The 25,591-nt window shown below is 41.4% G+C and overlaps 1 protein-coding gene across 14 annotated transcripts in view; it reads left to right on the top strand.

The window, feature by feature from the left end:
• Nucleotides 1-25,591, top strand: part of LOC122886309 (receptor-type tyrosine-protein phosphatase S-like) — a 67,835-nt gene that overhangs the window by 27,708 nt on the left and 14,536 nt on the right. For 4 of the 14 annotated variants that reach the window (XM_044218308.1, XM_044218311.1, XM_044218307.1 and 1 more), the window contains exons 5-14: nt 2,105-2,293; nt 9,868-9,978; nt 10,743-10,754; nt 14,119-14,133; nt 15,516-15,785; nt 16,443-16,822; nt 18,252-18,453; nt 19,673-19,809; nt 20,057-20,201; nt 25,107-25,201. In XM_044218308.1, coding sequence (XP_044074243.1) covers nt 2,105-2,293; nt 9,868-9,978; nt 10,743-10,754; nt 14,119-14,133; nt 15,516-15,785; nt 16,443-16,822; nt 18,252-18,453; nt 19,673-19,809; nt 20,057-20,201; nt 25,107-25,201 — 1,556 coding nt within the window. Of the gene's footprint in view, nt 1-2,104; nt 2,294-9,867; nt 9,979-10,742; nt 10,755-14,118; nt 14,134-15,515; nt 15,786-16,442; nt 16,823-18,251; nt 18,454-19,672; nt 19,810-20,056; nt 20,202-22,330; nt 22,649-22,760; nt 22,955-23,093; nt 23,121-23,385; nt 23,504-23,708; nt 24,372-25,106; nt 25,202-25,591 lie in introns of all 14 variants that reach the window. The other 10 variants (XM_044218316.1, XM_044218315.1, XM_044218314.1 and 7 more) reach the window with 5 other exon arrangements.

The raw sequence follows: 25,591 nt of genomic DNA, 5'->3' as shown, positions 1-25,591 counted from the left end.
CATCACCATCAGCTTGACATTCCTATCTGACGGGGTCTCTCCAAAGCTGATGACTGTGGAAAGAGAGCGATAGATCCTATCTCCACTCAGCCTCTCATCCCCATCGCAGACTGTGTGGAAACAGATGGTGCACGTCTGTCATGTGGTTAGGTAGCAGGGGGCCCGGAGGAGGAGAGGAGCAAAGGAAAAACACACACACACAACAGTTGATGTGGCCACGGTCTGCGTCTCGGACTGTGTTTGCCTCCAAATTTGTCAGAGGGTTCGAGCTAGCAAACTTTTAGGGGAGTTTGTTGTGCTTGACAATCAAGATGCTCCTGTGGGTTTGATTTATTAGCCAAGGAAATTGCCATCTTGGTAATTGCTTTGCAGCTGTAGGAAAGTGGAATATATAATTATAGTTCCAGGTATGGGGGAGGTGTCTGTGTGTATGTGCGAGAGAGATAGAGTGGTTAAAAGGGTAAGGAGAGGAGGAAGCAGGAAGGCTGATGGATGCTTGATTACGTGTCTGGCCATCTGGACTGTTGTCACCGAGATGCTTAATCCCATTCACCAGAGAAAGTGTATGTGAATGTGTTTGTGTGTATGTGAAATAGAAAGCAACTGCTTTTCTGCCTGCACACACCTTCATTTTCCTGGATATGTGTAGACATGTCTCTGTACATTATTCCACACACTGCACAAATCTGTGAAGATGCTAATATGAACATAGCTATAGAAACAAATATGTACACGCACACACAGGCAATATACACACACATACTTATCCACTGCACCACCACCCCCTCGTAATCAGACACATCCAGATGCATGCAGACACATCCCAGATCGGCCTCTCTAATCGTTGGTACATTTTAACAATTACTTCTAACAAGTCCTTATTACCCCCAGTGCCCTGCCCCTCCTCTTGATCCCAGCTTCTAATTGTTGCTGCTGTTTCTGAGCAGCTCTCTGCATAGTTATTAGACAGGAATCATTACCACCACATAAGACAGAGCCACACCATGGAAAACCCACAGTTCACTGCCACCGCCACCAAACACCTGTGTTTCTAGGTTAGGAGTGTACTGTATATGTGTGTGTCTGGCTGAGTTCATGCATGTGTGTGTGTGCGTGCGTGTGTGTGTGCGCGTGCATTTATGTGTCGGCACTTAAGTAACTCCTGCTGACTGGGCGGTATGTTTATACTCCTGCCGAAACGACCTGTCACACACACACACACACAAAACCTAGCTGTGTTTCTGCCAGCCTACTAGATCACCTAATGACTAGTGAGCTGTAGGAACGGGAACGCAGCTTTGATGAGGAAGGATATAATGGCTCTGCTGTCCTCGCCAGTATCTCTATTTTCAAGGGCCTGCAGATGTTAAAGGTGGGGGGGGGCTCTCACATCACTGTGTGTGTGTGTGTGTGTGTGTGTGTGTGTGTGTGTGTGTGTGTGTGTGTGTGTGTGTGTGCGTGCGAGCAAGTCTTATGTTTCACCACAGAAGAAGGAAAGTAAGGATTCAATGTATGTAGGGTTGACTCTGTGCAGGCAGATTAACCAGTTTGTATTTTGAAAAACTGCAGATCAACTGTCCCAAAAATATGAAGTAGGCCCTACACTCATTTGTTCATTATTGTCCCAGTGGATTTGCTCCAAAATAAAGCATGGTCATCCTCTGACTTTTCCTCTGGTGCCACCATGAGGTTGACATTTGTGGCTTTGAGTGAAATATCTTGACAGCTATTGGATTGCCATGAAATCTGGTACAGACATTCATGTCCAATGCTTTGGTTTATGACCAAATAAAACTAATGACATTCCCATCAGCTTCAGCTGTACTTTGTGTTTACTGCTAATTGGCAAATGTTAGCATGCTAACATGCTAAACTAAGAAGGTGAACATGGTAAACATTATACCTGCTAAACATCTGCATCTTAGCTTTGTTGTTGTGAGCATGTTAATATGCTGATGTTAGCATTTTAGCTCAAAGTACCGCTGTGCCTAAGCATCACAGAGCCTTTTTAAAAGGGCCATTTTTGACTGCTTGATATGAATTTTGAATGCTGCTAACATCTGTAAATTCTGAATCCTTTCTTTCTTTGTCTGCATCCTTCCAGAAGACCTGTTGCCATTTGGCTTCCCCAGTATAGACATGGGTCCCCAGCTGAAGGTGGTGGAGCGGACGAGGACGGCCACCATGCTGTGCGCTGCTAGCGGCATCCCCGACCCAGAGATTTCCTGGTTCAAAGACTTCCTGCCTGTCGACCCCACCATCAGCCAGGGTCGCATCAAACAGCTCCGATCAGGTGAGATAGTTATTGTCAGATTATTTCATTTTAAAATAAGTAAACAAACAGTGCATCACTATCAGGTAAAATCCCTGTTGCTCTAAATTTGGTGATTATGATGTTTTAATTAGGATTGAGGGATTACATGATCCTCTCTGAGTTTATCTACATCCTTTGGGGTGTAAAACCTTTTTAATACCAATTTCATAAAAGGATAATTGTGCCCTCCTTAAGCCAAGAAAAAAAAGGCTGTTTTTATTAACATTTGGGAGAAAAGATTATAAAAAGCTGACACTTTAAAGGCACAAATATCTTTCCATTGTGGATCATAAATGTCAAAAAACATGGCAGCATGCAATTGGAAAAAAAATGCCCGGTCTCATATACATACACTTATTTTTGGGTTGAAAAAGTTTGCACACAATTATAAAGTAAATTCATTTTGAAATAAATACTTAATACAATAATCAATCTACCCCAAAACAACCATAATTCTCTTTTCTCATCTCAAAATCAATAGATCCAGAGATAGGATTTTCTTCACATTAGGTATTTAACTGATGTTCCTCTTATCTTTTGACCCGCCCAGCCTGAAATTGTGTGAAATGAGCTCAGTGTCTTAAAATCTGAATGTAAGATTGCAGAGACAGGTTTGCTGCTAGGGAGAGGTGTGAAGACTGTGTCTGTGCAGACAGATCGAGGAATAAATACAGAAGAAGCACATCTTGTGCTTAAGACAGTTTGTTCAGCTTTGTTTATGCTCTTCTGTTAGATGATACAGTGTCTCCTGGAGTAGCCAGACACATATTTTCTCAGCCATTCTCACTCAGTCGTCCTCAGGGGGAATGAAAGTGATGGTGAGGCGAAACCATTTTGTTGTTGCTTCATCCATATTCTCTGTGCTCCTCCGTCCTGCCAGCCCTGATATCTCCCTGCTGTCAGCCAATATCCTTCACTGATCACTAGTGCCCTCTGTCAGCCTTGTGTTTGCGTTTGCATTTGTAGATTTTGCCATGACGCTGTTTAAACAAATTTAAGAGTTTCACTTTAAATTTTTTTAAGCCCAGCTTCCCTTAGTTACTGTTGCTACACCTGTCATGCTATCTGTTCTCGAAGTTTACAATTGTAACAGTGTCCGATTTACAACATGTAATTTTTTTGTAATTTTTTAAAGAGTGGGTGTCTGACTTCACACAGAAGTGGACAAAAGCATGCTTCTCATTTTTAGCCAGCGATTGCCGATTTTGCTGGCTGAAATGACAACTGTAACCAGCAGATTTGATCAGCTACAACTAGCTAGCTAATTATTGCTAACTCTGTGAGTTAATTAAAAACCCTTTCTCCGGCTGACTCAAAACCAGAAACACATGAAACGGTCTCAAATATGCAGTTAATGGCTATATACTATATATTATGCAAAGCTACATGTACCAGACAAAAAGTAAAATGTAAGACATGGAAATAAAGGTGCAGCATTGTTTTGTATTGCTAGGTAGTGCTACTAACCTTTGTATTATAGTGCAGTATGAAAAGGAAAATGTAAGATCAAACTATTATGTTTATTCCATTATGTCTATTTTTGGATGTTGGGCTATAGAAAAACATGCTACAATACATAAGCAACAGAGGTTAGATTTGTGCTTTATTGTTTGTAATTTCACTTTTACGACAACTTACTGATAATTTGGGCAAACATAATGCTATTATGGGTAACAAGTTTGGCCGGGATTGCTGGAATGTAATCAAATCCAATAAAGAGCAGGACAGAGTCGCTAGCATTAGCCCAAACTCTGATCCAGAATCGTCTCCCACATAGTGGGGTAATTCGATAAACTGGCTGTTCCAGTCCTGGACGGGGATTTTTCTAATGGTAGGAACCTGTAACCCTGACAAAATAATGTAATATTAGCAAATGTGCTCCATAGCCTTGGAAATAACACTACATTAGTGTTACTGTAGGTAGTAAGCTAGTTTGCCCAACATGCTAATGTTTGCAGCTTATGTTAACACACACAAACACACTGTTTAATCCATAATTTACAATTTCACTCTTGCGCTTTGGTTTTTTAAAAAAGGATAAAAAAGACACAACCCTTCTAACTCTTTATATAGGGAGTATCGCTCCTACTACAGCTCCATACACACCACTTCAACCTGTAGAGAAACCCAAAGCTTGTCAGGCCTGCCATGCCTAGTTACGGTTGCTATGATATGCTGGTATGCTGCTATGATTGGAAAATTGTTCTTTGGAGGAGGGGTTTAGTGAAGGTCACTTGTAGTGTTTGCAGGTAGCTATAGCCCATTTTCTGTGCAGAGACCAGTTTTAGCTCCTACACCCATTCCTATTCAAATTTCCAGTAACCTACTGATGTGTAAAAATGGATTCTTACCACTGTGATAACCTAAAAACCTAAAGTGTACTTGCTTCTGTGTAAAATACTCTGCAGTGGGTGTGGGTGGAATTTGGTGTAGGACCAGATTTGCTGCTGCATAGAGGCAGGTAAAAGAATAGATACACTCAAAAAAAAAAGACAAAACAAACAAGAGACTGTACTATGTCCAAACATTAGAAACATGCCAGAGGGAGCAGTGTTGTGATTGTTTTATAGATCCCTAATTACGATAAACACAATGCAAATGTTTTTCTATTCTCCACTTATAATTTATGAGAAAGCGTTGGTGGCCTTGGAGCTACAAAACAAAGAACCTCCCTAAAACCTCTCCATGCATCTTGAAACAATAGTTTATTCTTTTACTATTTTCTCTCTTAGTAAGTACAGGATATTTTCATTGTTATACAGTATAGCAAATACTTATTTTTGTAGCCCTAAAATAGTAAATAATTTAACTGTCTATCATAATAAGTTTCTCTTGGTCTGCGCTGAGGCTCACTTTGTCCTCTGTAGGGTGTCACACAGAGACATGACACTGATTCACTGGTACAGAACACAAGGCCACATATCACATCACTGAAACAGTAGCAAGACAAATGGCTCAGTGAGATTCACCGCAGGGTTTAATAGGATTTCAAATCACCAAAAGCATCACAAAGCTGAACAACAAAATGTACTGTATAATGAACCAAACACTGCAGCGAAATGACTTGGAGGAAATCAATTACACCTGAGCTAGACACAAAATAGCACCGAGATGTATTGTGGATGAAACACTCCTTTAAGATCTGTTTAATGGGGGCACCTTCCAAGCAGTGCCTCTGATTTAGTGGACGGCTGCCAGCTCTCGTTGGTCTGCAGCCAGGGATCTGTTTTGGGCCACAAACATTGTTTTGTCTCTGTCTTTCCTTTTCTTTCTCTGTTGGGTCTTGGAAATATTTTTATGGCCCATATGGGTCAGGATGAAAAATGATATTGAGAATGACTGCACTCAAATCCCACAAAAGATGACTCTTCACAGCCCATAAGTATCCATCATCTGTGGTATCCTCTCACTGCAGCTAGCTGTCCAAAAGGTGGCCATTGACAGTCATGAACGCCATGTGTACACGCCTAAAACCTGCACACACACACACACACACGCCATCGGTCTCCTGAGGGTAGAAACATATGGCACAGTATAGAGTTGAACTTTTCCTGACATCTTTATACCTCAATCAAAGCATCCATCTATTTTTCCATGCCATGTGCTGCACCAGTTTAGATGTGCTTGAGGAGAACCACAACAAGCTATCTGTCTATCTCTGACATTTGGGACTGTGATCAGGAGAGTTTACCTAAGTACTTAACAGCCTTTGTAGACCTACACCAAAGCAGATGGCATGCAATATGGACCCTGAGGTTGACTGCTAGGTAATGGATGGACCTGTCTTGGCTAACAACTGTGATCTGATCAAAGGTTGTGGTTATGGTAACGGTCATGGTTTAGGTCACTTTTATCTAAAGCAGAAGGGTAAATGATTAAAAGACAGTTTAGTTCTTTTAAATCAGCTGTACAGCACACCAGCAATATTTTAACTAACCACACAAATACAAAAGAACTGTTTTGTTTTTTTCACATTACAGACATTCCTCAAAATTAGTTATGACTGTTTTTTTATTGAAGGCAGGTTCTGTCATCAGGACTGATGCCTGTGCATCATTAAATACCTCTGCAATGGAGGTTATTTTTGATCCTGTTTGTTTGTTTATCTGTCTGTTACTCAGCAGGATATCTCAAAAACAGATTTCAGTTAAATTTGGTGGGAAATTAGGACACGGGCCAAAATACAAATTATTAGTTTTTTTTTGTTAAAAATAGTTTCTTAAAATGGCGAGATAGACATATCCTTTTACAGATCATATTTCTAGATTGACAGAAAATATGAAGTTTGTATTGTTTATGTTGTGATTTGTAGATTCAAACAACTTAAAAAAAAATCTGCAAAGAATCAATATAGGGCAGCAACTAATGATTATTTTAATTATCAATTAATCTGCTGATTATTTTCACAATAAATAGATTATTGGTTATATTATTATAACCAGTGTGCAAATGAACTTGTTTGATCCCAACAGTTTATTTTTAAACTGTGTAAATGTGTTGTGGTAAAAAATAGCGACCGCCTGTCTTGATTGTTGATAATGTTCGGTCCCAGTTAAAAGGTAATGTCTCACCTTGTGGGAGACCGGAGTCCAGGTGATCTGTTTGACCTAGATGTTCTGGCAGAGCGATCAGGTTAGCAGTATCTGTTGTCATCTGATCGGCTGAGTCTCTGCCCAGCAGACATAATACACCATCCGCGATTTCACAGCAGCTCAATTTACCTGAAGTCACATCCCGTTCTGGGTCTGTCAGCAGCTTCCAGACTCACTAACAAACTGCTCTCCCTCTCCCTCTTCTTCTCTGTTATCTTTCACTTTCCAGCTTTTTGTCCTGCTTTTCCACACTGACTGTCATTATGTTTGTCCATTGCCAGTTATCCATCTACGCTGTGTGTTTATATGCAGTGTCTTTACATGTGCATATATACTGAACACCATGTATGGTAATGACATGTTTTGCATAAAAGAATGTTTCAATTGCCATTTTTCTAATTTGGGCTGATGGTTAACCATATGAGCAGCTTCCGGCTGTCAGATAGAGAGTTCTTGTTTGCAGAGCTCCACCCGTCCGGCTCCATCTCTCCTCCACTCTGTCTTTCTCTCGCTTCTCCTTCTGCCCCTACCTCTTTCTGGAGAGGAAGCTCAGCTTGTAGAGCAGATAATTTATTCCTTTTTATTGCCCAACTCTGGCCTGTACCGCGGGGAAATGAGAGATGGAAAAACAGAGAGAAAGAGGAGGGCACAAGCTGTTTTCCTTTCATGTAACTGCAGAAGACAGAAGCAAATGGATGACAGCTTCAGCTAGCAGGGCCTCAGCTCACTAAACACGCTCAAACACACAAAACACACACGAGTGCCCCATTGCAACAAGTCTAACTTTCCCTCCTCTGAGGCTCCAAAAACATGTTGTTTAAACTTCTGCATATACTGATCAGCTATTGTGTAATTTGGATAATCACACACACAGATACACAAACTGTCTGTCTCTGTGGAACCTTTTAGTGCTTAACTGGCCGGGTTTTTAAGATTTAATAAGTAAAAGCTTTTTCACCATTAGGATAACACACTATTACAGACTACTGTCTGTGTCTGCAGTAGTAACTACTAAGTACATTAACTCAAGTATTAGGCTTAATTTTGAGGTGCTTCTGCTTTCCTTCAGTATAGGGCTGCAGCTAGTGATTATTTTCATTTTCTAATACGCCTATTATTTTCTTGATTCATCGAATTCATCGTTTGGTCTGTAAAATGTCAGAAAACGGAGTCCACAGTGACGTTTTCATATGTGTCTCGTTTTGCCTGACAAACAGTCCAAAACCAAAAAATATTCACTTTATAATGATACAAAACAGAGAAAAGCAACAAATCCTCACATTTCAGAAGCATTTTTGCTTAAAAAAATGACTAAAACAATTAATCAGTTACCAGAATCGTTGTCAATTCATTTTCTGTCAATTGACTAATCAATTAATCAACTAATCAGTGCAGCTTTACTTAAGTATTTCCATTTTATGCTCCTTTGTACTTCTACTCTACAGGAGAGAAATATTTTACTTTTTATTCTACAACATTTTTGACCACTATAGTTACTTTACGAATACAGATCATATGATCATCTTATATAAAATGATGCATTGTTACATATTTAACTAGCTAACAATATATGAAGTATTGCATGAAAGTTAAGTCTTGACCTTGAAAACAGTAGTTTGATTAAGAAAAAAAACTCTTACTACTACTTACTAGCTTATTTTGGGGCTTCTTTTTTTGCTTCTTTCTTTGTTTTTTCTTACCTCAACCAGCTACAAATGCTACTGGCATGTTTTAATACATAACTAATAATAATAATGCAGTTATATAATATATGTATAATAATTTTACATTCTGAAAGGAGCTATTATGTATAATCATTTAACATACTTTTTTAAAAACATTTACATTGTGGTACAGTATTGCTACTTTTACTTCAGTAAAGAATCTGAACACTTCTTCCACCACCATCTGTAAGAATATGTGAAAAATTTGTGTGCAGTGCATACTATAGCTTCTATCTCATATAAGCCAGATTCCTTTTATCAGTCTCACAGAAGATATGATACAAACACTTTGTGCTTTGAGTGTGTGTGTGTGTGTGTGTGTGTGTGTGTGTGTGTGTGTGTGTGTGTGTCTTCCTCAAAATGTGTGTGTGTCATGGTCGTTTGAGTTGTGTCTTTTTCCTCTCCTCCTGCAGCAGAGTGTAATCCATGGTTTTGCACTTCCTCCTCAGGCTTCATGTCAAAGTCAGTTTCAGATGAGATTAATGTGACAGAGCAGGCTGAAAGAGCAAAAAAAGAAAAAAAAATCACTGCTGGTAATTCAAAAGGCCGTTAGCAAAAAAACCCAACACATTTTAAAAAGCAATAAGAATAGCACCCTACGAAACAAAAGGAATAAAAGAATACCTGACAAGTGCTGTGTGTAATTATAGCACATTTAGGGAGACACTGTTTACCACGGTGGGATCAGGGTAGGAGGATAAAAACTGAGGTAAAAGAAGTGGTATTGAGGAGTTAAAGAGCATCGTCAGGTTGTTGCCGTTGGGTAAAGCTGTGTAGCTGCTGCCAGTTAACTGCCAAGATAGAAACAGACTTTCTTCGTGGCAGCAGTGAGCCTGCTGTAGGAGAGGAATCACTAGCTTGTAACGAGGTATACAACAAAACTTCCTTTAAGTGTCATCTAAGTTTATAAAAAGTCATTTTGAGACTTGTTTTTGACTTCCAGACTTTTTGGAAGAAATTTCAGATTTTTGAATGTGTTGGCATTTCAGTACAACTACTGGTATATGAGAGCACGGTCCATTCAGATGGTGCCTCTCAGATATAACAAGAAAGCGGATAGAGGATACTCCAGGGTCAAAATATAAGAGAAAACAGACCAACAGACAAACATCTCAGGGTGAAAAGGAGAGGATGCAAAGCAAGGCAGATGGCAGCAGGAACATCTACAAATCGACTAAACATCTTTATCCCTTTCTCTCTCTCTCACTCTCTCTCTCTGGCACTCTCTGTCTTGCAGGAGCATTGCAGATCGAGAACAGTGAGGAAACAGACCAAGGGAAGTACGAGTGTGTGGCCACCAACTCTCAAGGCGTGCGCTACTCCTCCCCTGCCAACCTGTATGTGCGAGGTAGGACCTGAACACAGAACACGCGTGCACATGCAACACACATGCACAGACAAACACACAGAAAATCACTACAATTAAGGTGCTCTTGGTATAAATAAATTAATTTCTTTTCTATAACTGTGCTCTTAAAGTATTACTAATCCATCCATTGTCTACAGTATATGTTGACCCTGTTGTTTGGTATTTCTCACAACCACCCTTAACAAGTCCACCTTAAACCTTGGTGCGAGCTCCTACAGTGGAATCAAATTGAACATAAAGTCGGGAACGCACCTTGGTTTAACTGCATGGAAACATCACTGATCTGTCTACTAAAATGGTTTCTGTACAAGAGGCAGATTAAGAGGAAAATGTTGCACAAAAGATTTGATTGAAGATTTGAATGAAATTGGCAGCTAAACAATCAGGATATAATTTATTCTTAAGTATGTTTATATTAATGGCATTGTTTGGCACCCCACATGATCCCTGTTTAAGTGATTCTAGCCTCTGGACTGTGGGTGCTGGTGTATCACTGGCTTATGGCTGAAAGACCACGACCAATGTTCAGATTTACAAGTTTCTATGTTAAGTGGAATATCGGAGAAGTGTGTGTGCGATGTGTGAGTGTTGGTGCAGGTGTTGGTGAGTGTGTGTACAGTATGTGTGTGATGCAGTGGAGCGAGTGGCTTTGCGCTGGCCGTTTTTATTCTCTCTGTGTTTCCCCGTTCTCTCTCTCCCCCTCACGTCATTGTGTTCTGCATCAACCCCCTTCCATCCCTCAGAGCTTCGAGAAGGTTGGTGTGCTCTTTCTTTTCTTTTGTTACTCCTTTGTTTCAGAAAGCTTCACTTATTGAAACAGAGAGAAACAAAAAAAAACACAAAAAAACATTTAAAGGACACCTGAGTAGATTTGAAGTGAAATGATTTTGTCTCCAAAATGAAGAGAGTTGATTTCTCTAAAGCTGCTACGATGATGAAGTGGTCTGCCTACGCAGCAGAGTGCATTGACTGCATTGTGAGGCCTTGTGTGCAGAACCCTTGGTATTGCCTTCACTCCCCGATCAATGTTTTCTGCATGGTATGCTCTTGTTGTCATGGAGACCCAAGAATTGGAAGATTAAAAAGAGGCGATGTTTGCATGGAAGGAGTGAGAGAGAAAGAGAAAGGAGCACCGCTTGCATGTCTGTTGACTGACGGACTGACACAAGAGCATGGCACAGTGTGTGTTCACGCCTATTGGTATGCTCAGATTGTGATATTATTGAACTTGTTGTCTTGTCATGTCTTGCTACTGTCTCTCTTTTTTCTCTTTTGTATCATGTGTAACGTTGTGTCTCAGCTCCCATGTCATCACATCTGCTCCAATCCTGCACTTGTTGCACTGAGTGGAAGTCTTGCACTCGCGGTCATGCTTCTACATGCCCTTCTGTTTTGAAGTTATATGTGTTGTGCAGGTTTGTAGGAGAAGCGTCAGTTATTTGGCCGGATTCATAACGTGAACTCGAGATGGTGAGAGAACCATCATATCACTGGTGGTGAAAAGTATATTTACTCAAGTACTGTACTTTACTTGGGAATAATACTTATACTCCACTACAATTCAGAGGGATATAATGTATTTTTACTCTACTACATTTATTTAACTGCTATAGTTACTAATTACTTTACAAATGAAGATTTTACATACAAAGCATAGGAATAATGAAATAGTTTAAATTAGCGCCACCTTGACCACTTACAACAGTAAAATGATACGTACTCATGAATGCATCAGTAATAATTATGCAATAATATAATATATAACAGTATACTGTAACATTGACTGGGGCCTTTTTTGCATTCAAGAGCTCTTACTTTTGATACTTTACAGCGATACTATGTAAATAACAAATTTTTCCTCTTACAAATTTAAAGTTTAATTAATAAGCAATAAAATCTACCCTAGTTCAATTCAGTACTCTCAGAGTGTTTGCTGCTACTGCCTTACTTGTTCTGGTATGAACGGTAGCTTGTGAAAGCTAATGTTAGCTAGCTTTAGCACACATTAGCTAGATATCGCTATGTCACTGCCATTACTAAATCAGTTACTAATTTTATGACTCTACTTGTGCTGCTGTTGCCATGGTGTTAAGCTATATTTTAGCATTTAGCATCATCGCGTAACAGCGACTTGTGGCCACATGTTAGCAAAAATTACACAGCATCGCTTTAGGTAATAATAATGCTAATAATAATTATGTACTTTTACAAGTGACATTGTCAGTGCAGGACTTTTACTTGTAATTGAGTATTTTTGCATTGTGGTATTTACTTAAGTAAAGGATCAGAAAACGTCTTCCACCACTGCGCACTATCAAGATTCATACAAACACTAAACTATCAGTATATTTACAGGTATAGCAATATTCCAGCTTCACTGTAATATAGCCTGTGCTGTATCTCACTTCTCCTGGCTGTTGCTATCTTTGCCAAACACTCAGATATGCCTCTGTTGACTGGCATTTGAAATTAATCATATCCATTCACATTGTTAGATATCGAGGGGATATTACTGATTCCCTCTTACTACAGTGGTTAATGAAAGCCGTGTCCTTGAGACAGACTGGATGGTGCTGTGTAAATGTCAGCTCAGTGACGGTGCTGAACGGGTATATAGCAGTGCTGAGGTACAGCGGTAATCCTTATGGCTGTGCCAAGGTCCCCCCAGCCTGTAGCCTCCAGACTCCCTGCAGAGGACGGGACTAATGATAGCACTGCTAATAAAGATTGAAGCGCCTGGCTTTCACAAACTGTATAGAAAATGGAAGGGAATCATGCGGCCCGGCTCGATTAACTTTAAGCTAGAGGCTCTGTGAGCATGTGAAGGATTATCCCTCACTTTATTGTAAAGTACTCGGCTATGTCTCTGCAGTGGATTCTTCTTCAGTCTTTTGTCTCTGGTCCTGACTGATATATTTTTAGCGAATACTGCTGAGTTCATGTTTCAGATTACTAAACAATCATCTTGAGTCTTCACCTTCATCCTGTTGTTGCTCATTTTACCAGACTAATCCATATGCTTAATTAATTGTCTTTTTTAGTTTGTTTTTTGCCCTATTGATAGGTATAAAATAACTGACTGAATGAACCTGATAGTGTTGTGTTGTGTTGTGTCATGCTGCATTGCACCTGCTGTGTCTGTCTTGTGCATGGAGCTGTCATGGATGCAGTCTATCTGTCTCCAGCATGCTCAGATGAGGAGATGCCTGCCTAATCATGTCTGTTTTCTAACAGATCTACCTGTTTTTGTCTCTTTGTCTCTTTGTGTCTTCAACTTCTGTATCCAATTCTGGGTATCTTCCGGCTTTTTTTCCCTACAAGTATTCCAAATGCTTTGCACTTTATCTGTTATTCATGAAATGGTAGTGACATCACAGCACCTATTTTTTTTATTTGTTGAAATCATGCAAAAAATGTTAACTTCTATCCAATTGTCTCTAGATTCTTTGAGTAGGGGGATGTGGCCCATGAAGATTCCAAGTAATGATGTTACACATTAAGGAGTGGAGGTTGTGCAGCAAATTTACCCATATTTATTTATCTTATATTTTATTTTTTTATTTCATATATTATACATATTAGAATTTCCAAGTCATCTACTGTAGGGTTTTACAGTAACTTTTTATTTTAATCTATTTTTATTTTTAGTCTTTTGTTGCTCCTCACGTTCATGTTTTAGTAAACATATAAGCTTCCTAGTGTTGAGTTTAGTTGAGTTTTTCGACAATGTTTCTGCTCTCTGCCTTCCCTTTCATTCTCTCCTTCCATGCAGAGATGTTTGTCCGTTACTCTCTCTGTCTCTTTCTGTTTCCTGTGTTGTGACCCTGGGGTATCCTCTTCTTCTCTGTTCCTTCAACATCCGATCTATACTAGTCTTTCTTTTTATTACTTTTGAAGCACCTACTTTCTGAATGGGCCTGACTCTGGTATATAGCCGTGTATTTAAATAGATCCATGTGTTTTCTTCTTCCTCGCTCCTCTTTTCTTCCCCCTTTTCCCTCCTTCCCCTAAAACCCTCTTCTAATCCTCTCTTTATCTCCACTTCCCTGTCTTTTCCCCTCCTTTCCCTCCCCTTTTTTCTCTTCTTCTTCTGCATTCTGTCTGCACCCTGATGTGTAGGAGCGACAGACACATGTACATAAGTTTATTAACTTATAAACATGCACATACTACCTCACATATCTCTCTTTTTGCTCGCACTCGTTCTCTCCCGTTCTGCCTCTTTCATGCTGTCTTGGTGTTCTTTACTTAATGTGTCCAATGATCACTCTGTAACTGCCACAACACCTTATTAGAACCCTCGATCCACTCCTGTCCACATTTTCAATTCATTTGACTACACACTGTATCAGTTATGAATCCTATGTATTGTACAGTATCTTGTTGTACAATGTGGCTGTCCTTTGCTACATTGCCTGTCATTGTCTGGAAGAGAAGCAGAGCTGCCTCTCTCTCTCTCTCTCTCTCTCTCTCTCTCTCTCTCTCTCTCTCTCTCTCTGTCTCTCTCTGTATGTCTTTCTTTCTCTAACACTTATTCTATCCCTCTATCTGTCTCTCCAGTGTCTTTGCTCTTGTCTCGCTTCTCTCTGTCTCCCTCTCTGTCTTCAGTTCTTCGTTCTCTTCTTTGTGTTCCTCCACCATTTTATCCCTCTTGAGTCGCCCAGGCATGCAAGTGACCTATGAGTTCAGTCTCTCGATGCATCTCTCCCTAATATATAGTCAACCAAGCTCTGACAGATGCAGTATTGGATATAACTTGCCACTTTTACTTGTTCTTCTCATGGGGACACAAATAGCTGGCAGGGCCTATTGATCGGCCCCCATGATGCATACACTGTCTCTAAAAAGAGCCCATCTAATGCAGAAGCACCTCAAGGCACAGAAATCTCAATGAAGGAAAGTTTCTCACTGAAGTTTCTGGTAAAGTTTAACGTGTTTAGTCATTGCTTAGAGGGGGAAATAATAATACAACTATAATCAAAAACCTGAATCACAAAGTCTTTTTTTTCTGCATAAATAAATGATAACCAATAAGAAAACTGTTTTTAAGAAGAGAAACTGACTATAGGTGTCATGTCCTGGTTGAAACAGTACTCAAGAGTTTGTCACTATATTATTTTGAGTAGGCAGCTCACTGATTGGTTGAGCTCAACACAAGATTTGTGTCTTTCTGTTGGAATCATCAGTACCATAAAGTAATTGGGACTAAACTTGAAATATCCCTTTGTAATTTTCTGTAAAAACCCTGAAGTTCATTCTCCTCCTTCCTGTTACCTCTCCTCTCTTTCTCTCTTTTTCTTTCTTTTTGTCTTTCTTGCCCTCACTTTCTCTCTCAATCTCTATCTTGCCTTCTGCCTCGCTCTTCCTCTCTCTCTTTCTCTCTGATTCTCTCCCCCCTCCTTCTTTTTCTCTGCCCTTTCTTCTCCTCACACCCTTCCCCACTTTTCTCCTCCCCCACCTTACCCCTAAACCCCCATACCCCCTTCCTTTCTACCCCAACTCTCCACCTTTCCCAGTGCGCCGTGTGCCCCCTCGTTTCTCCATCCTCCCCTCCAACCATGAGATCATGCCGGGAGGGAGCGTCAATATCACATGTGTGGCCGTGGGTTCGCCCATGCCCTACGTCAAGTGGATGCTGGGCAGCGAGGACCTGACCCCCGAGGATGAGATGCCGATTGGACGGAACGTGCTGGAGCTCAATGGTGTCCGGGAGTCTGCAAATTACACCTGTGTGGCCATGAGCAGCCTGGGTATCATCGAGGCCACCGCTCAGGTCTTAGTAAAGAGTAAGAGACGCTCTAATAACAGGATTAATCATTCTGGCTCTTGGAGAGAGAAAGGGGTGTGGAAAAGTGCCTCAATTGTTGCTTCATTGAAGGATAGATCCAGTTTGATTGGGTTTCCGCTGAATTTCCAAATGTGTGCATGTCAGGAGAATTGAATACGCTAAATGTGGATGGTAATGTTACATTTGACGTCTGTCAAGCAAATTTGCTCTGTACTTTACCAAAAGATTCTACATATTAAGTATGATTAAGTCACCCTCATCATTGTGAGTTTGTCATTGATACATGGCAGTGTGGGAGGCCATTTAATATATCCCTTATTGTAAGTTGCTTTGAACAAAAACATCTACCAAATGAATGTACTGTAAAGTAATATCCTCAAATTTTTAATTTGATTAGATTCCACTTAATTGTCATTGCACACAGTGAGTAGTAGTACAACAAAATGCAGTTTAGCGTCTTACCAGATCCAAACAGTAGCAAAGTGCATATAGATATATAAATTGATAAACAAATGTACAGATTAGTAGGAAGAGATGTCAGTGTGATATGTGCAAATAAACAAAACAATATACAAAATGAGAATGGACAGAAACTAATAAATAGTGTGTAGTAAATAATAAAAGTCTCTTCATCTCCCTTCACTCTAATCCCCAGCTTTGCCAAAGCCTCCCGGCACACCCATAGTCACAGAGACCACCGCCACCAGTGTGACCATCACCTGGGACTCCGGCAACCCAGACCCTGTCTCCTACTACATCATCCAGTACCGAGCCAAAGGGCCGGACAGCAAGTACGAGACAGTGGACAGCATCACCACCACCCGCTACAGCATCGGGGGACTGTACCCCAACACCGAGTATGAAATCAGAGTGTCTGCCTTCAATAGCATCGGCCAGGGCCCCCCCTCTACGCGCGTGGAGGCTCGAACAGGAGAGCAGGCCCCGGCCAGCCCTCCCCGAAACGTCCAGGCTCATATTATTTCTCAGAACACGGTGATGGTCCGCTGGGAGGAGCCAGAGGAACCCAATGGACAGGTGGGACGAGCACTGAAACCGCTCTTTTTGATCTGTTATAAGTAGTAGAAAACATACATTTATACATTTTTTAAATATTTCACATTCTTTTCCTCCTGTCAAACAGCAAATCTTCTAAATATGGTGGTAAATGTCTGCACCAAAATCACTGGTACTTAACCAAAAAAAAGCCTGTCTGTTCTGTATAACTATAGGTTTCAGATTTTGCTAAAACTAAAACATATAAATCGGCCATCTCTCAACTTAAATCTGTGAGGAAACATATACACATATGTCCATTCAGTTCCCACATTTTTATATTTTTACTCATAATTTAACTTAACTTTTTACTCACTGTTTTAACTACTGTACTCTGTTCTTTATATTTTGTATTTATATGTCTTTGTGTTTTTATCTTGTGTTTTCTGTTTTACTGCTGTGCAATCAATTGCCCTTTGTGGACACACACTGATTAAAAGTAATATTCTAGTCTTTTAAAACTCAATGACATTGTGCTTAATCATTAAAAAGTCATAGATATATAAAAAAGAGAGTATAAGTACAAGACAGAGAGGGTGTATTCCCCACATTTGAAATGACATTTACCATCACCACTATGCTGACAACATTTCAAAATTGTGCAAAGGCAAGAGGTTAAAATGATACAACAGGTTAAAATGATAAAGCCTTAATAAAAATCACCACTGGGAGCAGGTTCAGGAACAGTGTGCAGGTTCATCTCCTTTGCAGGGATTGTGTCTTGCCAGAGATTTCCCTCCTGTAACTCCCTCGCTACTTTCCCCACCCTCTAAAGAAAGAAGAGGTAATTGGACTGTCCGCTCTAAGTTAAGAGCACTCCCTCTTGAGGCCTATTTCCTTTTCTAGCCTACCTAACTGTGCAGTAGGTTCATAAAAGTGCAAGACTGAATTGAGTGCATATTTGGATTATAGATATTAAAGAGTAATAACAGGAGAGGTGGTAGAGGTGGAGGGTAAGGGCAGTGGCATGGCAGTGGGATTACATATAGCCTATATGACAACGGCCTATAAACAAATCCCATAGGAGGAGGTATAGTAATTATATCTTAAGCACTACAAGATGACATCTGCAGCTTGTATTGGAACTGGTTTTGTTCAATTTAGAGTTGTTGATCAGGGTCAACTGCACAACAGCCCCAGAGACGTGAGGACATCACCTTGTGACAGTGACCTCTAACAAACCAACAAATGAACCAACAAATCCAAAAGACCATCGAACTAAAGTAAAAAAAAAAAAAAAAAAACATAGATGATGATAAAGTTGTGTTGAAAGTGGGTGCAGGCAGTGGAATTAGGTGGAAGACCACTTAATACAGCCCAGTCACTGATGACCTTAAAATCCAGTCCCAATCCAGACAACTGAACCTTACTCTCTATCTAGCGGCCTTTCTTTCTCTCTGCTCTGTTGTAGGTGAAAGGCTACCGCGTGTACTACACCACAGACCCGTCCCGGCCGATGAATGAGTGGCAGATTCATAACGTCCAGGACAGTGTGATCACCACCATTCAGAACCTGGTGACCTCTGAGACCTACACCATCCAGGTCCTAGCCTTCACCTCTGTAGGGGACGGACCCTTCTCAGACCCCGTCCATGTTAAAGTCATGCCAGGAGGTCAGTGTATGTGTGTGTGTGTGTCTGTGTGTGACTGTGAATGTGTGTGTGCATAAACATAATCATTGGTAGATGTTTGTGCAAGTGAATACATTTATCTTGCATGCTGGTGCATAGACGACAGCAAAGTAGTGGTGTTCATTTATTCATGTGCGGGAGAGAAGCAGTTGTTTGTCAGATGTACACATGCAACAGAGCACAAACGAGTCATTCTTTGTGTGTGTGCGCATGTAAACAAACTATTAAGTAGCTTATTTGAGTGACTTATGTAAAGTTTGTGAAGCAATCCACTGTGAAACACTTTGCAAAAAAGCTTGACCTGTCAGAAAATATGACTTCTTCAAAATTAATAAATTCCACCTGCTGGGACAGAAGTGTGGAGACTTATAAAAAGGAAACAGGGATTCACGGCCAAAAATGTTCCTCTGCGCTGCTCGTGTCACTGTGACAGCTGCAGTGAAGCCGCAGGTTTTATGTGATGGAAGGGACAAAGAGATGATTACTCTGATGTTATTACTGCTTTACATTTCTGTGTAGCTTGAGCTACTGCTCCGCCATTAGATGTCCCTAAAAAGTCTACCATTTTCCAGCACATAAAAGGAATAAAAAACATAAAAAATGCACAAATATGCAAGGGTTTTGGGGATTTATGGGTTAATGGGTGTACATTTTGACAATGACAATTAGTGCAAAGTCTTTTTTTTGATTCCACAATGACTTTAAAGCCCCTGAAAAATTAGGTTAGGTTAAAATTGATTGGTTTCAAACCTTGATAGTTTCTCTGTGACATTAAGTATTTCTGACTTAACTGAAAAAAACATCTTTAGTAATTAATGAATTGTAATTCAACACTCAAAAACAAAACTCTGCAAATTCACTAAAATAATGAGGTAACTACACAGGAGAGGAACAATGCTACTAATGTAATAAAAAATTCTTTAAAGAATTTAATGTAATAGATGAAAAATAAAAACACTGGGTACAACAGAGTTAACATGGACACAGTAAAAAGGGATGGTAAAATTAGAAAAAGGCCTTCCAGTAAAAGATGTATTATTGCTAAATTCTGATCGGTGCATGGAAATATTTTGCATATCGTTCATGTAGAACCACATCACTTTAAGCTGTTTTACAGACAAACTACAAAACAGAAATGCACAAGACTACAGTAGAATACTATGACTTATATATCTCTAAATATATCTCCTGTCCCCTTCAGTTCCAGGCCAACCGGGGAAGTTTAAAGTCGGTAGAGTGACAGACACCAGCATTGAGCTGACCTGGGAACCTGCTTACACCAAGGAGGGCATTGTCAACTATGAGCTGCTCTACAAACCTGTCAAGTTTGGCAGTTTGGTAAGACCTCTTACTCTCTTTTTATAAATCTGTCTGCTGAGAGTGGATTTCCTAACAAGACAGAGGGATGAGAGGACAGATAAAAGAGGAAGTTTAAAAGATTAACCTCGGCGTCCAGTACCACTGTGTCTCCTGGTGACAGTCCTCATCTCTTTTTCTCTCCAACTCTCCTTTTAATGTTTTCTTTTTTACTCCCCTCATCCCACCCCTCGTCCTGTCCTCTGCTCTTCTTTCTTCTCTCTCATAGGAGAAGCTGACCTTCGGGCCTAGGAATTCTTACACAGTGGAGGGCCTGAAAGCGAACACAGAATACTCCTTCTCCCTGGCCGCCATCTCAACCAAAGGCATCGGAGCTTTCACCAACGAAGTGGTGCAGAGAACGTCACAAGCCAGTACGTCTCAATTTGACTGGGTTCACATACTGTACCTGCAGGCACACACACACACACACACACACACACAGATGGCACAAATTTTAATTTTGTCATGTTTGAGTCTTGATATCTCATGCAAAGATTTTGTCCTCTACACACACACACACACACACACAGGTCGTAGTACATTGTCCTCAGCTCCTGACCCAGTAAAACCTGGGAACCATCTTCACATCTCTCCATCAATCTCGTTTATCAGCTCATCTGTCCAACCCCCCCTCCCATCCATCCATCTATGTTTGACTGTGCCTTTCTTCCTCTGCTCAGCCTCTCGCTTTCTTACACAGCCTAAAATCATGACAGATGGAGATGGAGCACCGATTAACGTTTCAGTCTTCCTTTTCTTCACCCTCCTTTCACTTTTTCCACTCTGTCAGTGTCTAATGTCTTTGAGAGGGCGAAACTGTCTGCCACTTATGTGGCTAGCAGCCAGTGGTGAGGAGCATTAAAGGATGCTGGTTGGCCTGCTATGTTGATAGGTAAGTGCCGGCCAGTCTGTATTTTATCCACGCTGAATTTGAATTCTCTCCCTTGTCTCCTTTTCTCTCTTTTTTTTCTCTGCATAATCACTGATAGCCGATAAGAGTTAAATAAGTTCCACTATTTTGCTCTGACATATCAAGTAATTTCATATCTCTTATCTAAAGAAGAAGAAAAAAAAGAAAATGCAGAGATAACTGAGAAAATGGTGCAAGGAAAAGAAGTAATAAAGTAGTCGTGGTCGAGGACAAGAGCCCCAAGTCCTGCAGTTGATGGCGCTGTATCACTTCCAATGGTAAGTGTTTGTCAAGGATTTACAATCGCTCAACAGACACAAAGATTCATATTGCTTATTCACAATCAGATCAGTTTTAGAGCCGAGTACAAAATGTGTTAAACACTTTTAGCTGGTCTCCTTTTACTCTTTACCTCCAAAAAGAAAGAGAGACGAAGGTGGTACACCAGAGGAGGTGACAGAGAAGAGGGGCGTTCAGGAAAGGGAAGGTGCCAGATAAGCAGACTATTTCATGCAGCAGAATTCATTTCCCAGGGAGGTTATGTGCGCTTTGTTATCGCCAAGCTTTGGTGCACATCTATATTGTCCCCCGAGGCCAGCAGAACAGTGGCTGTACGGCTGAGTGGATAGATACTTGAACCTGTCAGCTATGACTATTACACTCCCACACATACACACATGCTATACACTCCAGAGCTCACACACAAGCCCATATGCCTCGGCCATGCTCGCCTTTGTGTGTCTGTGCTCTTTAAGGAACATTATATAGGGTGAGTGATACCTACAGTTCAGAAATCTGTGGTGATGAAGGTGTGTGTTTTTTTGTTTTTCTGTACTCATGTTTGTTACAGTAAATATCCCAGCCTACTTCTGATTCAATTCTTGTCTACAACTCATCATTCTAGCCTGACTTTCAATATCCGTCTGAGTGCCTTTCTCTCCCGGGCTCCCGCTTCTTTTTTTCTTTTTCTTTTTTAACCTGCCTCCTATATCCTTTCAGCACTGTGTGAGATCTGTTTCAGTTTGTTTGTTTCTTCCCTCTGTGAAGCTCAAGACATTCCCCTAGTAAGCAGTGGAAAGTCTCAGACCACTCTATTATCCAGAGGACTCAAGGATTATGTCACCATGGGGGCTGGTGTTGTGAAATGTGTATATTTGTCTGTGCTCCTGCGTACTAAGCTGTGCATCCCTGCTTTAGAAAGAAAGACTTTATCTGTTTTTCATTCATAAATCTGGATCCTTTTATGCCACTAGCCACGGCCAAAGGATAAGATATAATCATTGGGCAATGCACATTCTCCTTGGGTATAATTAAGTTGTCCACTCAGGATCGATACTCTTGTCTCTGGTTTATTTCATTAGGCTCTAAGCATAACATTATTTGGTTGCGCCCCTTTTTTTCCTGACTCATGTTTGTGCTGGTGTTATCTCTTTTGGTTCAGTTTACCATAGTTTCTTATTCTTTCCTTTTTCGTCCTTATCTCCTATCCTTTTGCTTTTATTTTTCCCCTCTCTTGCTTTTTCAACCCCATTCTCTTGGGTCTCTCCTAAACTCTTTGCAAATTGCCCTCCTTGCCCCTTGTCCAATCAGAGCCCTCGGCTGCACCCGAGGGTGTGTCCTGCGAGAGTGCCAGCTCCACCTCACTGAGAGTAAGTTGGAAGCCGCCTCCAATGGAGGGCCAGAATGGCGAGTTGGCAGGTTATGAGCTGAGATACCAGAGAGTTTCTGGGGCAGGAGGCAGAGGTCAGGGCCAGGAGGTGAAGGGGCTTCCTTTCCCAGCCCAGCAGGGGCAGACAGTGTTAGAGGGGCTGGAGAAATGGAGCTGGTACAACATCACCATAGCAGCCTTCACTGCAGAGGGGACTGGACCCAACAGCCTGGCTGTGCTTTGCAGAACTGATGAGGACGGTAAGAGTGAGACCGACACAGTACTGATTGTTAAGTTGATTATTTACTGGTTAGACTGTTGGTCACTTAATTAATTCTGCATTTGTGTGTGTTTGTGTGTGTGTGTGCTTAGTTCCTGGTGCAGCCCCTCGCCAGGTGGACGTCCAGCCGCTCAACTCCTCAGCATTTCGAGTCACATGGCGATCTGTGTTGCCACGGTTACGGCAAGGCCAGATCCGTGGCTACCAGGTGCATTTCAGCCGCGCCGAGAGCGGTGAATCACGAAACCTTCCCCGGATCAAAGACCTCTTATTGGACGAGTCCCAGGTGACGTCATAGCTGAATATTTAAATGATTAAACATTGTTCATTTATTTTATCATTTACCATCCCTCTCTCCTTTCGTCCTTTGACTCACTCTCATCTGTCTCGGCTGCCTGTGGGGTGTGTCTCGTCTGCGGGATAAGATGGAGGAGGATGACTCGACTCAATATGTGAGTGTAGACTACCCATCCTCTTCTCATTATAAATGAACTCACTATTAATACATACAGCACAATGCATCCAATATATTACACCAAGACAGTTATGAAATCCTCATTGAGTTTCACCACCAGAGATTTGATATGTAACTTTTTGATAATTTCTTACTGATGCATAACTGTAAAGAAAGGGAATGAAGCGATCTGTGTATTGTCTCATATTGAAATGAATGAGTTAGCAGTATTTGATGGTGCTGTTATGTGTTTTCCCCCACAGGAGCTGATTTTGGGAGGTCTGAAAGCAGAGACTTTGTACTCTGTCACAGTGGCAGCGTACACCACCAAAGGGGATGGAGCGCACAGCAAAGCCAAGCTGTTGCAGACCCTGGGGATTGGTAAGCATATGCCAAGTATACAGTTCAGTGCACTGGATTTAGTAACATACTCAAGAATTGATCTTACAGTAAGCTGCACCAGGACCCTGCAGTAAATAAACAGCCAAATCAATTCTAATTCCTGTACAAGATTTACACAATATATGTTTTTATATATATATATATCTTACAATTGATTTTCTGCTGCCTACACTGTCGTTTGCAGTGCCCGGCCCACCCTCCCTTTGGGTGCGTCCAGGATCGGGTCCATCAGTGGTAGTGCAGTGGGCTCCTCCGCTGGAGTGCTCTGAGTCAGGTTCTGATAGCCAGGGGGCCCCAGTGGAAATCCAGGGCTACCGCCTACAGTTTGGCCTGAAGAATACCTCTTTAAACACCACAGTGGATTTCACGAATCGGGAGAAAAACTTCACTGTCAGAAATCTCTCCCCTGGCTCCTCCTACGTCTTTGTGCTCTCCGCGAAGAGCAGAGCAGGCTACGGAGATGCAGTGCAGCAGGAAATAACAGTTCCCATGTTCCCACCCTTGGGATACCCCAAAATATCTGACTTTGTTAATGCCACTTGCTGCTCCCTCCAGTTCTCCTGGCTGCCCCCTGCCCCAGAGGAGTGCAACAGTGTCATCACAGAGTACACCATAGCTTACAAAGAGGTTGTGGGCCCCAAACCCTCTGCTGACCCTGGCCCTTCAGCCTTACCAGCCCCCCCTGCTCCCCCGTGGCTGATCATGCTACCAGCGAGTGAGTCCAGCTACACCATCCTGGGCCTCAATCACAGCACAGCCTACGAGGTGCAGCTCAGAGCCCACAACAAGGCAGGGCCAGGCCCCTTCAGCCCACCTCTGGTGAGCCAAACCCTGGCCCTTGAAACAGGTAGGGCTGGCCTCAGGCCTCAGGAACACCCTTCATCTTCTAAGCACTGGTTCAGCTTCACATCTCCGCTCCCCTTAATGTGGATTTCACTGGGCCAGTTCTTACAGGTTGGCCTTTCACCTGTGCACCTCAGAGAGGCTGAGAACTGCAAAGTCTAGGGGAACACGACTACTCCCCCCAATCTCCTCCACCCACTCACTTATACCTTCATCACCTACCCTTCACCACCAGTGGAAGCAAGCTGAATGTTAATGGATGTTTGCTTCAAGAGCACTGCTTATCACAAACCCTCAGGTAAAAGTCAATACAGGGCTTGGCTATACAGTATCTAATACAGAAGGTAAGTGTTCAGTCTGAATTCAAGTGAAAACTGGCATCTGGTGCTGTATCTGCAGGTAAGCTTTTTTTATCTGATGGATCTCCACCTCCACCTTTTCCAAAGCCTTTACTGACATGCTGAATTCTGAGTCTAACAAACACAACCTTACACTCTGAGAATGTGGCATGTCATATTCCTGCAGCTGGTCTGTCTGTTATTTCTACTTATTGCTCTTGCCATCCACTTTCCTCATCACCTGCCCATCCTCCTAACCATCGTGTATTCTTCCCCCAGTAACAGATCTGACTGATATGTCTTCCATTTTTACAGGTTTGCAGTGGAAAGCAGAGGAGCCGCTGATCTGAATAAAATGCTTCATGACGAGTGACTCTGTTTTTTGTTTGTTTCATTCCCAGATGTGCCAAGGAATTTTTCAGTCAACCTGGCCACTAAAACCAGTGTTCTTCTGACCTGGGAGTTTCCAGAGAGCAGCAACTCCTATCGCTTTACTGTATGTCCATCAGCTGGTGCATGTGTGGTGACATATGCCTCGTCGCTCATTTTTTGAGATAATGTATAACATAATACAACATATTATGTTGTAACATTTGCTGGGTGCTTTTGATTATAATACCTTACATTACCATATCTTTTTTTTTTAATATGCATGCCCCCAACCTGAATTAAACTCCCAACTGTGGAAGTGTTCACCTTTAAGCACCATTGCTCCACCTGTGGGATGTTGGCTTCATCTAGAATTTCTAGATTTAATAGTACTATGAAAGCACCTTTCGTATCAAGTTTCTCATCTAACTCTCAGCAAGAAAGTGAATAAGCATATTTCCCAAAAAGTTTAACTTTTTCTTTCAAATATGATATAGATTGGGGCAGTGTGGTTGTC

Source organism: Siniperca chuatsi, linkage group LG13, assembly GCF_020085105.1.
Source record: "Siniperca chuatsi isolate FFG_IHB_CAS linkage group LG13, ASM2008510v1, whole genome shotgun sequence".
Taxonomy (NCBI): Eukaryota; Metazoa; Chordata; class Actinopteri; order Centrarchiformes; family Sinipercidae; genus Siniperca; species Siniperca chuatsi.
The sequence above is the reverse complement of the archived record's forward strand: the minus strand, read 5'-3'. Positions and strand labels throughout refer to the sequence as shown.